Raw genomic sequence first — 13658 nt, forward strand, 5'->3', positions numbered from 1 at the left:
TAAGCGACGGATAGATTTGAATCGAGAAAATTAATGTCATATATTATTAACATCGTTGCTAATGTCAGTATCGTCGCGTCCGCGAGAAGTAACGCCGATCGGATCGATACCACGAAAAATAATAAAAGAGAAGAGAGATATCGGGGGAAGCGAACTCCCTGATTTTTACGGCCCCTCGTCACGAGCTGTCATTATCGGCTCGGTCGGGGGAACGCGCGCGCTGCTTTCGAGCGATTCCCGTGACATTTAGATGACGCATTCTCGCGTTCGATCAAAAACACGTTTCGCCCGCTGGGCACCGCCGCCTTTTATGTGACGTTTAATCGATACGCGATTCCGCCCCGACGGGAATGTATTTACTGGAAGCGGGACACTAGATCTCGTCTCGCGTGCGTGTGTAGTACATTGTGTCACGTATAGAGACAACGTATATACGCTATAACGTTGCACTCTCGAGGTGGTGGCACCCGCCGCGCCGTCTCCCTTACTTCACCGAGTGTTCGCGTTCAAAAGTTTATCTCACCTTTCGACGGCGATAATCCAGGCGTCTCGTATCCGCCCAGCGTTCGACCCGTCCAGCTCTTCTGTCGGGAATTCACGAAGAATTAATTAGGCAAATTTATCGCGCATTTAACACGCGTCAAAGGAGCCATTACCGGGCCGCGGCTATAGTCAAATATAGCGGCGGCCGTGTAACGGAGAGCGGAAATAGGTGAAGCGCAAAGCGCATTTCTCCCCGCGTCTCTCTTTCCCCGGTGAGCCTGACAAATTCCCTTCGTTTCTCATTTACTCCGCGCGAGAAGCCACCGTGTGTTTTCATTAATTTAATCTCTCTCTCTCTCTCTCTCTCTTCCTCTCGCCCGGGCGATGCTTTTTTTCCTTTGTTCTTCCTTTTAATTCTGCGGAAGAGGAGAGACCACGTTAGCAGCATTTTTATTCCCCGGCGTCCTCGGGTAACCTGACCGTCATTCCTTTCGAAACACAGCGATACGTCTCTTAAACCGGGTCTACATAATTCGCAGTTCGCAAAACGCAAGACACACGCACGGTCTACGTGTCAATCCAACCTCTCTGTGTATAGATGTTATATTGACACGTAGACTGTGCGTGTATCTTGACGTTTCGCGAACTTCGATTTATGTGGACCGGGCTTTAACGCGACACGCGGCCGGCGAGCGAATTCGCCGCATTTTGCGCGGCGAAAAACTTTGTGCGCGCACGCGCGCACAGAGTCCACGTTGTCCTCGTAACTTTTTGCCCGTCGGTTTATTTATATCGTCCCTTAGCGGGGAATAACTACGGACCTATCCGCGTATCAACCCACTTTTCTATAAAAAAAGAAAAATCTGATCGATCGCCGGCTACCGTTCTTAGTGCAGGCCGCATCTTCGTCGGCTTCCTCGTCGTCGATGAATTTTATAGCGGACAGATCAAAATGCCTCGCTACACCCTCAGGCGCCGCCACGTGATTCAAGGGCTCCGCGAATTTCGGCGGAGGATCGTCGACGATCGATTCGTCGACGACGATCGATCGGCTATCGTGACCCGAACGCGACGAGCAACCGCAAAAGAGTAGCTTGCGAAAAAATTTCGACATGTTCGAACAAAGAATTTTTGCAGCGAGCCGTTTCACGAGCAAAATATTTTGTGTTCCCACACTTTTAGCGAGCTACGCGCTCATCGTTTTAATTGGCATTGAACCGCATTGATTTAAATCTATTTTTAATTACGTTCTATTTATAAAAGCGTACATAGTCCTATCATAAATATACACATCCTACGAAAGAGTGAAAGATGGGAGGTAAAACAACTCCGAGAGGTGTTTATCTCTTAATGCACAAATGGTGTCCTCTCACGTGTCTAATATAATATTTCAAAAGCCGTAATTTACTCGCCATTATACGGCGAGCGCGAAATTTCGTTTTTGTAACTTTATCCGTAAAGTAGGTGGACCATTAAATTTTTGTTTCGCAATATTGTTCTACTTCTTCATTAATAACGAGCAACAAAGAAACGAGCCACAATACTGCATTTCCATTTAATGCAACGGCATTCCGAAAAGTCGTAATTAGCAATCTAGTCGATTCATCGTTTACACTGGCTGCAATTGATTGGCCAACTCGTTAACGATATTCGTAAACTGATATCGGGCACCGTTTGAAACACTGGTGAATGAAAAGCTCGCGCGGCGACTTCCGAAAGCCTCCCTGAAAGAGGACGGTATTCGCGCGTGCACACGTGTCACGAAACTAGAAAATAAACTCTCCGCCGCGGCCGGCGACTGAGAATGGATAGCACGGACGCACATTCACGAAGGAGTTTATATTTGGAACTACACGCTGGCACACGGACGATAAAAATTGACAGAGAGCGCCAGTTCAACGCACTTATATAGCACGGCAGGGGGATATAAAGACAGAATGTTTGAGGAATTTGCGAAAATCCCCGTCGCCCCGAAATTCCCGCGAAGATTGAAAGAACAAACGACGAGATCGATATAAGTGTGTGTCAGGGCGTTCTTAAATTCCTGAAATACGCGTAGACCTTCCCGGGGATCGTGCCAATCTTTTTGTTATCACTTGACGTGATCCCTCGACCTGCAGGTTTTCTCGCGCAATCCGCTTTAGTGCGAACCAAGTAACTGATTAAATGTATACGTCCGGCGCCGCGGTTTTCGTTTCTGAAGAGACCTCAAGACCCATTCTATTCCCGGCCGTTGCAAGTTTTCACGGGCGAGAATTCAACCTCCATTTCGCGATTTTTCGCGTTTAAAAAAAAATATAAAATATTGTTGATAAAACGGATAAATTCATTCCTCAAATATCATTAGAGTGCATTATCGTTTCTGCGTTACGAAAGATAATTATTATTTTCTCTTTCGATTGAGCCAATTAACACAATTGAGTTTCTCTCGTAAAATTCACTCGGCAAAATCGTTCGCATTTTCCAATCGCTTTGACAGCTTTTGATATTTACTTATGGTGCATACGTGTTGTACGCATACACGTGCACCTGGCAGTCCATGCGCTTTGCGTATTTCATTCATTGTCTTCCGAACGTGTATATTGCATATCACTTGAAGCGCTCTAGATCAAGTCTCGGTGAAGCTTTCCGTGTCACTACCTGCATACATTCATTGCCTTAAAGCCTTTTGTGCTTTACCGAACGACAGGAGAAGCGCGCCAGGCGAAGAAAACTCTCGCAACAGTTCCCCGCTCTCTGCTCCCTTTTCCAAACGTTCTGGCTTAGCTCCAAAACGTATTCAGATATGGCACGGCAATTCGGAGAAAGTGTGTTTTCGTCTGAAAGCGCACACACCTCGTTTTTCCTGTTTTATCGCAAAACGGTTCTGACATTCCGTGACAAGTATATGAATGTCACGAGCATATAAGCGCATGACGCACAAAAGCCAGCCTTTGACGAATTTATCCTGGGACGGGAATAAACCGCTGAGAAATATCAATAAAATCCAAATGTTGGCATTAAGTTATTATTTTGACTCTATAATCACTTATGTAAATGGATGATAGTAATTAATTTAGATATATGTACGCCGATCTTAATTTTTAAATAATTCCGTAAAAACAAAAAAAAAGAAGCAACTTGAGACAGCTTCTGTAATAATGTATATGCGTAGAACATAAATCACATAAAAGTATCACAAGTATCTATAATTTAATAATAATCTATATCATTATTATATATGATATATATTTATATTATAATGTACAGTTATATATATATATATCACGACGTGATCTAGAGCGTTTCGACCATTGATTTTGATCCTTTTCAAAAGTGTAAATCTATAAATCACAAATTTAATAATCAAAAGGCATGTAAATTGTAACTCACACCACCAAATAAAAAATCATTATTGTTTGTTATTGGCGATTCAGAGTTTCACATTTGATTTGACCGTAATTTAATATTGTACTACATAATTATAATAGAAATTACGGTATCACTATTAATTTATTAACACAAGTTAATCATGATATATGTGTGCGGGATGAATGTGCAAATACTTCGTTAGCGGTAATTCCCCGTTTAACGTGGCGTATATCGCCGCCTCATTCTCATTCCGTGTTTACAATGAATAAGACATTCGTATATGCGAATACGGCAAACGGAATTCAGGATCAAATCGCATTTAGCGTTAAATGCGGCGCACAATGGAGGCGCGAATGCGGACCGAAGGCAACGGGAGATATATAGGGACTAAGGCTAGATGAAGAGGCATTACGTTCGCAAATTTGGTGACGCGGTAAATTCGGGTCAAGCAATGCGTTGCCGTGATATCAACGTTGTGTCTGGAGTAGTCTCCTCGCGTAATCCTCGGAGAGATCTACTTTGTCGGAACGGCAACTAGATGCTCGAGCATATATGTCGCGTGTACGCGTGTACAGTACGCGGCAATCAACTATGTTACGCTAAGTAGGCTTTACCCGAGTACCTAAGCCAGACCGCTCCCGAAAGGCACCGCGAGTTCGATAGTTGGACAGCGGTTAACTTGCGAGTAATTAAAGCCCGGTCGATCCCGGTGCTAAATTAGCGCCCTGAAACGCAATATACGCAACAATTAAAAGAAGAGCGAGAGAGAGAGAGAGAAAAAAATCAATTCCATCTTTCTCCAATTACTACTATTTCGTATCTTGATCTCGCATTTCACACTTTGACGTTATCAAGATGAATAAAGAAAGCACACGGGTAAACGTAAAGTTCAATTTTTCTCGTTCTCACATGCGAGTGATTATTAGAAATCGTGCTTTATCGACTAGAAATAATTGTCTCTGAAGTATGATGGGAATAACAATTTTCTTCTAACAATTTTCATAAATTATGAAGAGATATCTGCGCGGAGACGATATATCTATTCTATACACAAATTTGTAGATATACGAGATACCATTTATGTACGAAGATAATACAAGAAGAAACAACTGTACCAATGCGCGGAATGATTTTGATCATATGAGTAGTACGGCTTGACGCAAGAGGAGGCGAAAACCAGTTTTCTAACTGTATAGGCTGTGCCACACAGTGATGCATGTAGTATACATATATGTACACAGAGTCAAGCTACGGCGAAGCATGCCTACCGAGGTTTGGACATTTGATCTATGAGACAATATTTTGACCCTGTACACAGTACGTCAGAATCTACTACCAAACTATTTGTAAATTTCTGATAAGCTGATTTAAGGTACTTTGCAGAAGACTCAATTATTAACGCAGGCTAAACGCAGCATCCGTAAGGATCTTATACACGGTATATAAAAGAATCTTTAAGATTTTCGTAAAATTTTATTCAGATTGTCTTACGAATATGTAGCACAATTCATTTTCTACATATAACGATCGAAAAATATTAATTTGGTCACGATGTAATTAAATTTTTTTTAATTCTCTTCAAATACGTGATTTTAATTAAAAGGGCAATAAATGTGTATGCCGCTTTTTTATGTATTCTAAAGTAACTGACAGACAACTTTAATTACGTCTGCGTTTAAAATACGCGAAGTCACTGTGCACACATATATTGCTTCTCTAATTACTGCAATCACTTTAAACAGATATTGTAGACAACAAATAAATCAAGCGGTGAGCACCTTTACTAATATTTCTAGGAAAATTCTGTACGTTGCAAATTTGCATCTATATATAGAAGAATTAGTCATCTCCTTTTTCCTCGTTCTTTTCTTCACAATCATTTCTATATACGGTCACGTTTTAATATAGTTTTGCCATTTTAACGTTTAACTTTTCGTAAATATAACGGGCGCAATAAAATTAAAATAAAAGACGATTAAACGAAATAGTATTTGTTTGGGTTCTCCACGGTGGATTACGCGAAACGGCTGGTAAATTGTCGGAACGAAAGGCATCACTTAAAGATTATTGAAGGTAATAGAGAAACAATCGCTAACGGACCGCTTACTTTTACGACTTTTACGAGCGCGATAACTGTTTTTCCAAGATGTATCGAATCCGAGATGATGATTTCAGCATGCGCTGATTCGACTGTCGGCTCTCTCCCTCCCTCCCTCTCTCTCTTCATCAAATTCTCAAGAAACTATACGCATTAGTTGCCGGATCAATATATCGAGTATGCGACCTAATCGCGTTGGTACGCCCTCGCCCTAATCCGTAGGTACATCTAAATAATTGCAATAGTATATACGATCCAGCCTGATGACCGTTGCGACACAATAATGACGGGTGGATTAAGTTTAAAGAAAAAGTAAAAGTTCATTTTAAAAAAGATGCGCGCATGAACAAAATAATACATCTCCTTTTCGAAATTGCTGTCGCTCCATATTTCAAAATGAGATTATATTATTTTCATATATCTAATATCTAGTAGGTACGTGTGTAATCATGGACAAACGCGAAAGGAAATAAGTAGGATAATTATTAACGTCTCTTATAGCGATCACATGACACTTATTTAACGCGTTACATCATTGCGTTGCGCGGAGGGCTGCGGAATGCCGGTGCACAAGACCCACTTAAGGAGTTACAGCAACGACGGAAATGGCAAAAGATCGCGCAGTCAGCGTTTTCACGAGTGTCCAAAACGAATTTCTCCGCTGCGTATATCGTAACATGTTCATTTCTAGCAGAATTCAACGATATTAATTAATGTTCCACCTCTTCTAAGTCTCAAATCCTCTTTTCGACAATCTATTCGATGTTCGGCTTACCTACATTCGTGTGTGATTATGTAGATTATTCGAAGGAAAACCTAGTGCAAATCTGTGCTCGAAAAAGACGCGAGATTCGTATATCCGAGCGCGGATTTCGGGATACAAATGCGATACCTATACCGATCAGCGGCGATCTGTTTGGTATTATTCGGTATTTCGGTTTTTTGGTATACAAAAAGAGAGTTCTGCAGCATTTAGCAGCCTTTTTTCTGTACTCTGCGCGTCCGAATCCATCAGAATTCAACAGGTTGGGACGAAAATGATTCAGCGCGTATCACGGAGGGAAGTGCGCGCGAGACGATTCAAGCGATCGTGCCTAATACGTCGGCGGTCGATCTGCTCCCGGGTAGCTCGTTCTCGATTTCTGCTGCGTATACCTATCGCGTTCTCGCACGCGAGCGCATCGGCGCGCGTATACAGGGTACTCCGGCGAGAAGCGTGAAAAGATCACACGAGACGGTATCCGGTATCCAAGTCCGGATTCCAATTTTCCTCGACGAAAATTTCACTTCGACCGTCGCACGTCTCGCACACGGCGTTCGTTTTCCAACGTCGAACGTTCTTCCGGTAATCGAGCCGCAAGGTGACTTCTTGTCGCCAAACGTTACTAGGTCCGTCTCTTTCCCCCCCCTCCCCCTACATTCTTGAAGCATCCAAACACGTCGAAACTACATCGCGATTCCGTTTTCGAAGATCGAAAGATTTGGTTCGGAAAATGCTACATGTATTTCGATCCTGCGCCAGAACGAATCTCTCTGAATTCGAGGAACACAAAAATCGCTTCTTCGCTCGCTGTTCGCCGGACACCCCGTATACGCCGCTCCGGTTTCCGCGAGGCACTCGTTCGACTGCATCCCGCGTGCCTCGCGCTCGTAAAAAAACCCGCGCCTATCCTCTATCGGTGTCTTACGTATACCGAGGCTTCACGCACATCTCCCGTTTCCTACTCTCCTCCGTCCGTACGGCGTTCGGCGCGTCGGCGGTCGGCGCTTCCTCGTTTCCGTGACGGCCGGCCGTGCCGTATACATTCAGTACATCGGCATACATCCAGGAGCGCGCGCGAATACGCCCATGCCGCACGACAATACGCGTTTGACACGCATCGTGGGCAGCGCGATCGTTAGCCCGCGTCGAAGAGGGGCGAGGGGCACAAAAAAAACACATTCCGCATTATTCGCGGTACGCATGTACGCACACGGAAGGCGGATGTGCGGCCGCGCGGATGTTGCTCGACGTGAAAATCACGCGGGGCCCGGCCGGTTCACCGGAGAGAGAAAGAGAGAGAGACTCCCTTTTTTTACATTTGTCTATCTCTCCCGAATCTAACTGTGCATACATGTTCTTGTAAGGGGGGGGGGGGACAAAAAGAGATCGAACATTTTATAACTTGATTTCGTGCAGATCGGGATGGTTCGACAGAATATTTTTCGCGGACGAATTTTAATGGATAAGTTCGCGTGTCATCACAAATGAAAAAAGAAAAGTAGGTACGTGACGCAACGGACAGCAGATTTAAGAGGATGAACGAAACTCAGGAGCGGCGGACCAACGTTGACGTTGACCGATGATGCAAGAACGTAAAACAAACTTTCGCGTCTCTAACGATTAGTTATTATTATGGACACACGTCGGTCGCTCTCCCGACACTTTTCGAACGAACTAAGATTTGATATGACGTACACTGCAAGTACATCATTGTCATGTAATATTATATTGTTTATAACAATTATATGTAACTATAACATGAATTGTAATAAATATAACATTCATATATCTTGCGGATATTTATTTAATTAGTAAATTATATGTGTTATATGCCATGGGGAATCTTATAAAGCTTTGCAAATAATTTCGCAAGATGCAATTTCTGACATTACATCCGTATAAAGAACCCGATTATATACCCGATTCTAATCAATATTCCTAACGTTTCGCAAAGCGCGAGGGATGAGTAGAAATGGAAATACGCGCGCGCAAGAGAGGATATCATTTAAACTTCACGCCTGCAAATTTATACAGTAAAACATTCATGCAGGATGCATCAACGCAGACCTTTTCATTGTGACAGAGAAGAAAAAAAGAAGGACAAACGAGCGATGTGTGCGAGAGAGTTAAATAATTACACGCTCATCTCGCGCAAGAGATCCCGCGAGGACTCGAGAGTGACGATGACGTGGGCGTGGAAAAAAGAATTTAATTGATCCGGGTAGATGAAAAATGAATTTCTATAAAGATCAAGTAAGATATTTCCACGGTGATATTGAAAATTCGTTAATACTCGGGAGATGACACGGCGGCAAGGGAATCGGCGCGACTGATCGACGAGACGAGTCGAAAAGGAAGGATTACGCGCGATTAATCGAGCGCGAAGGCTCGGTATAAAAATTATCGGCGACCGGCGTGACAAAGCGGCACGAGAGAGAGAGAGAGAGAGAGAGAGAGAGAGAGAGAGAGAGAGAGAGAGAGAGAGAGAGAGAGAGAGAGAGAGAGAGAGAGAGAGAGACTTAATAAAAGTCAGGCTATACACGAGCCCCCGCGGTATACACCAGGCTCGTAAACAGCGCGCGGATGACGCGAGCTGAAAACCGCGGAGCGCGCGCGACGAGGTGTGTATCGGAAATAAGTGGCGCGCGTGATATTGCGAAGTCGACATGTCACAAGAGACGGTGAAAGAGAGACGAATGGCGGAAAGAGGAAGGGAGAAAGGAAGGAGGACAGGCGGCGGAGACGGAGCGCGAAGCGCGTTGGCACGTTCTGGTACCGATGGCGGTACCCAGAAAACGCGGCCCCCCGCGGAGAAGTCTGCAGATATCTCGGCACCGCGCCGGAGGATCGCGCCAAGCGCGCCCGATGAGAAAGGAGCGAAAAGAGCGCGACGAGAAAGAAAGGAAGCAGCGTTACCTTTTCGAGCGGATCGACAGGTCGCCGAGATGATGACGATGATGAGAGAGCGAGAGAAAGAGAGAGAAAGAGACGTACGGGAAGAGAGGCGAGAGGCGGGAAGACGGATCTCCTCGCTGGCTGGCCTGGAGAAGCGCTCCTTCAAGTCGCTCGTGCAACCACTGCAACCACCACCCCACCGGACGGCGATCACCACAGAGCGCACCTTAATCCATCACGAATTTCACTCCTCCTTCACGCGCGCGTCGATCCGCGGGAGATGACCGTTCACCTCCGACCCCCGCGCTCGTGATCCGCGGATCGACCGCGGAATCGCGGCTGGCGAACCGCCGCTGCGCGCGCGGAACGCGAACGCGGAAACCGGACGCGTGAGCACGTTGCGCGTGTTCCCGGTTGGCTTCACCCGATATGTATACGGCACTCGCGCGAACTCGCGCCGCGATCCTCGGCCGGACAATCGGCGAGAAACGAGAAATCGCGAGAGCGCGCGTTCCCCAACGAGGAGAAACTCGCTACGTGTCGCGTCGTCGTCGTCGTCGTCGTCGTCGCGCCAGAGAACGGACTCGCGCGGGTCGCGGCACCAGGACGCGAAACGGAACAGCGCGCGCGGAACCGCTCGGCGCGCGTACGAACGGCTCCTCCGTACTGCCGCGCGGAGCGTGACAGCGGATACCACATTCGAAGGTTATACCTTCTGGTCCGCCATGTGCAGCCGCCAGCCTGCCCGCCTGCCTATACCTGCCTCTACCTGCCTACCTCCGGAGTTCTCCGCTCCTGCCTCTCTCTCTCTCTCCCTCCTGCCCCCCCCCGCCACCCCCCTCCTCCTACTGCGATACCGACGATACCGTTCGCGGCCACCTGGAGCGTTTACCTGGCGAACGCCCGGACTCGCGCGAGCCTTCCCGGAATCGGCCGACGGTTCCCCCTGAACGCCGTTCGAATTTCGCCGCGCCGACGAATGACCCGCCCGCTGATCCTTATTCGCGGTCGCGTCCTTTCTATTGTTCATCAGAACGTCCGATATGTTCGAACAAATGCCTATGATTGCCTAAGAAACACGGCCGAATTTGACTGGCGATGAATCCGAAGGTAGCACGACGTAAACGCGACTTGAAAATCAAACGGCCGCGTTACGCGCCGCGTAGCGAATTTTAGCGAACGTTAATGCTGTACGTTAATTCGTACAACAGAATGAAACGGCTCAATGGGGGGATGATTATTGGAACAATCAGAATGTGCAGGAGTGTATCATGGGTTTCGATAAATATCGAAGCAAAAATAACGATACAGAGGCGTGCATTTCGAGTGATTTAAACGAATTAAAGGACTTGTAATTTCGCGGCCACTTCACGGATGCAATATTGAAATCGATTGCGATAAACTTGTTATCAGCGCGCGCGAAATATAGCGGCGCCATTCATATGAACGAATCACTGTATTATCAGTGTCCGCGCGACAGCGACACGTTATCGTCTATGCTACACGCCGCCGCCGCCGCCGCCGCCGCCGCCGCCGCCGCCGGCCGACAACGGGAAAAAGAACGAAATAATTGTTTCGAAGCGCAATAGGGTGCGAAGGTGCGAATCTGTATTCATAATTCTCTCACGCGGGACTTTCCTGACACATACGTATGCGAATCCGTTACTTTTGAAAGGAATGCGGAATTCACGCTGCACAGAAGTTTTCGTAATATTCTCCGGACTGTCGCTCCGAGCGCCGTCGATCGGAAAATTGTGTCCGGCAGGAACGAATCGCGACTTCGTCCCAGCTTTTCCGCGACCAAATTCTTACTTTCCGTCCTTCCGCGTCAAAAAGTTTGTCGCGCGTGACGTCCCACGATGTGTTTAAAAACGTTACGCGTTTGTTCAACGAGGGCGAGAGCACGGCTAGCGGGGCAATGTGAAATCGACCGTGGCCAATGTATTTAAACTGTATATTCAAACTCGTACGAATGTCTGCCCGGTTACGATAAAGCAACAATATCGTCCGGTCGGCGATAAAATGTCTCATTTGCTTTAAAAACATCCGTTCAAAGAATAACACGTCGTCGCCGGCATTTGAAATAACGAGGACGCATAGATGAATTCAATGTGAAAAGTATAGCTCCGCTTCACAACCCTAGTTTATCTTTCTCTCATTTTCTTTTGCCTAATCTTCCACATTATTGCGCTCGTTGTTTTCTTTGCAATCCAAGATTTAATAAAAATTGCCATCTATCTTTGCTACTTCTTCGACGCTTCACTCATTTCCGTCTTATTTCTTTCGATATTTAATAGCTTGAAATATATAATATTGCTTGATTACTTTTAAAAATAGATATAAAAGATGTAAAAGCGAAAACTCGACTCACCCATCTTGTTTCCGCTTCTCCGAAGGCGCAGACATATTGTTCGAGATTGGATGCACTTAAATCAAAGGAAACGCAATTACCTGTATTATATATATATATATGCTATATATTACGCATTTTCCAATTTTCTCTTTTATAGGAATATATTATTCATTAATTATCTTCATTTTCGAAAGAGCGATGGTGGTTCATTAAGAAATATATAACGAACCGCTCCATTATATAAATAACATAACCAGAAATATATTATACGCTGATGTAATTACCTGATGTATGTATTGAATGACTTCGTTATGAGTTGCATTTTCCAAGGTGCGACCGTTCACTTCTAAAATTTCATCGCTCACTCTCAGAGTGTCCATATTATCCGCTGCCGATCCTGCAAACACACGCATAACGGTGAATATAATCTTACTACAATTTGCTTTCACAAATTCAATTGTTATATTATACGTTATTAAGGCTGCATTCCGATATTTACCGTCGACAACTGTCAGTACTGAAAATCTATATGGTATACGTGGCGCAAAATATAGAAAAATATAGATTTTCAGTACTGGCAGTGATTATCGGAATGCAGCCCAAGTATTACAATATTCAAATATTATAACAAGTAACGTTGGGAAAAAATTTTTTGACGAACAATTAACTCCGATACGTATTGCGAATGTTGATCGCATTTCGTGTCAAATGAATATTACAGCGCGCCTTCGAACGCGATATCGCGTTCAATAATCCGTATAACGAAACGAGACGTCGAAGCCTGCTTAGCCTGCAAAAATCCCTGTTTAATTGTCCATGGATGTAGCACATAATCCGCTTCGTAAACGGGAAACGTATCTGCTAATGAGCACGGCCATTTAGAGAGCGTCGCGCGCAAACGAATCCAAAGCAACCGACCGAAGTATTTTTTTCCTACATCGTACGGAATACAGGATGGCGCGAATAGATCTTTCCTCTCGATAAACTAAAGGAAAAGAACACTATAGGGATGTAACCGATTTATCAATGTCTTACAATTCAAATATTGGTAGTGGGATAATTAATACACCGTGGCTAATTTAACTTCGTAAAGTATGTAAAAGTCAATGTAACGCTCGTGTTACGCTAATGTAACGCTGGTACAAGTTGTATCGATGCATCGCCGATGTTATACCTATGTTTTATACAAAGCGTAATTCCTAAAAAAAAAAAATTTAGATTCGATCGTCCTCCGAGAAAAATATCCAACGGGAATCAAGGGAAGAAGAAGCGAGACACAAAATAGAGCGAGTGCCTCCTTCGGGGCGATAAAGCGCGCGTTACGATAAGTAAACGTAAAGGTCAGCCTATAAATAACACGTCGCGAAACACGTCGTCGATGTAAATCGTCGCGCATTACCGTAACGCGTCGAGCAAATCGGAAATCCGTCCGTCGCGTCGCATACATTTCCCGTTTCCGAAAGCGTGCGACGTGTGCGCGACGCGTAAACCTACGCGCGTGTGACGATCGCGCTAACGAGAAAATTATCACTTCTCATTTAGATTCGACTAGTAAGGCGCCGTCGCGCATACTCCCCCGAGCGATCCAGGATACGCGCATTTACATCTGAAGAGACGATCCCGAGCGATTCGTTCGACGAATATTCGACCGGGCCGAGGTTAAACGCCGCACGCAGACAATCTACCTGAAAACACCGTAAATCGTTATCCGTCGG

The 13658-nt window shown here is 45.2% G+C and overlaps 1 protein-coding gene across 1 annotated transcript in view; it reads right to left on the minus strand.

The window, feature by feature from the left end:
- Nucleotides 1-13658, minus strand: part of LOC143893872 (uncharacterized) — a 71657-nt gene that overhangs the window by 55029 nt on the left and 2970 nt on the right. Inside the window, exons 2-4 of the mRNA XM_077399686.1 lie at nt 12228-12340; nt 11962-12016; nt 524-584 (exon numbers count right to left, since the gene is read on the minus strand). Of these exons, the coding sequence (XP_077255812.1) occupies nt 524-584; nt 11962-12016; nt 12228-12340 (229 nt within the window). The remainder of the gene's footprint in view (nt 1-523; nt 585-11961; nt 12017-12227; nt 12341-13658) is intronic.

Source organism: Temnothorax americanus, unplaced genomic scaffold (assembly GCF_048541705.1).
Source record: "Temnothorax americanus isolate GAGA-0224 unplaced genomic scaffold, ASM4854170v1 Scaffold1, whole genome shotgun sequence".
Classification (NCBI taxonomy): Eukaryota; Metazoa; Arthropoda; class Insecta; order Hymenoptera; family Formicidae; genus Temnothorax; species Temnothorax americanus.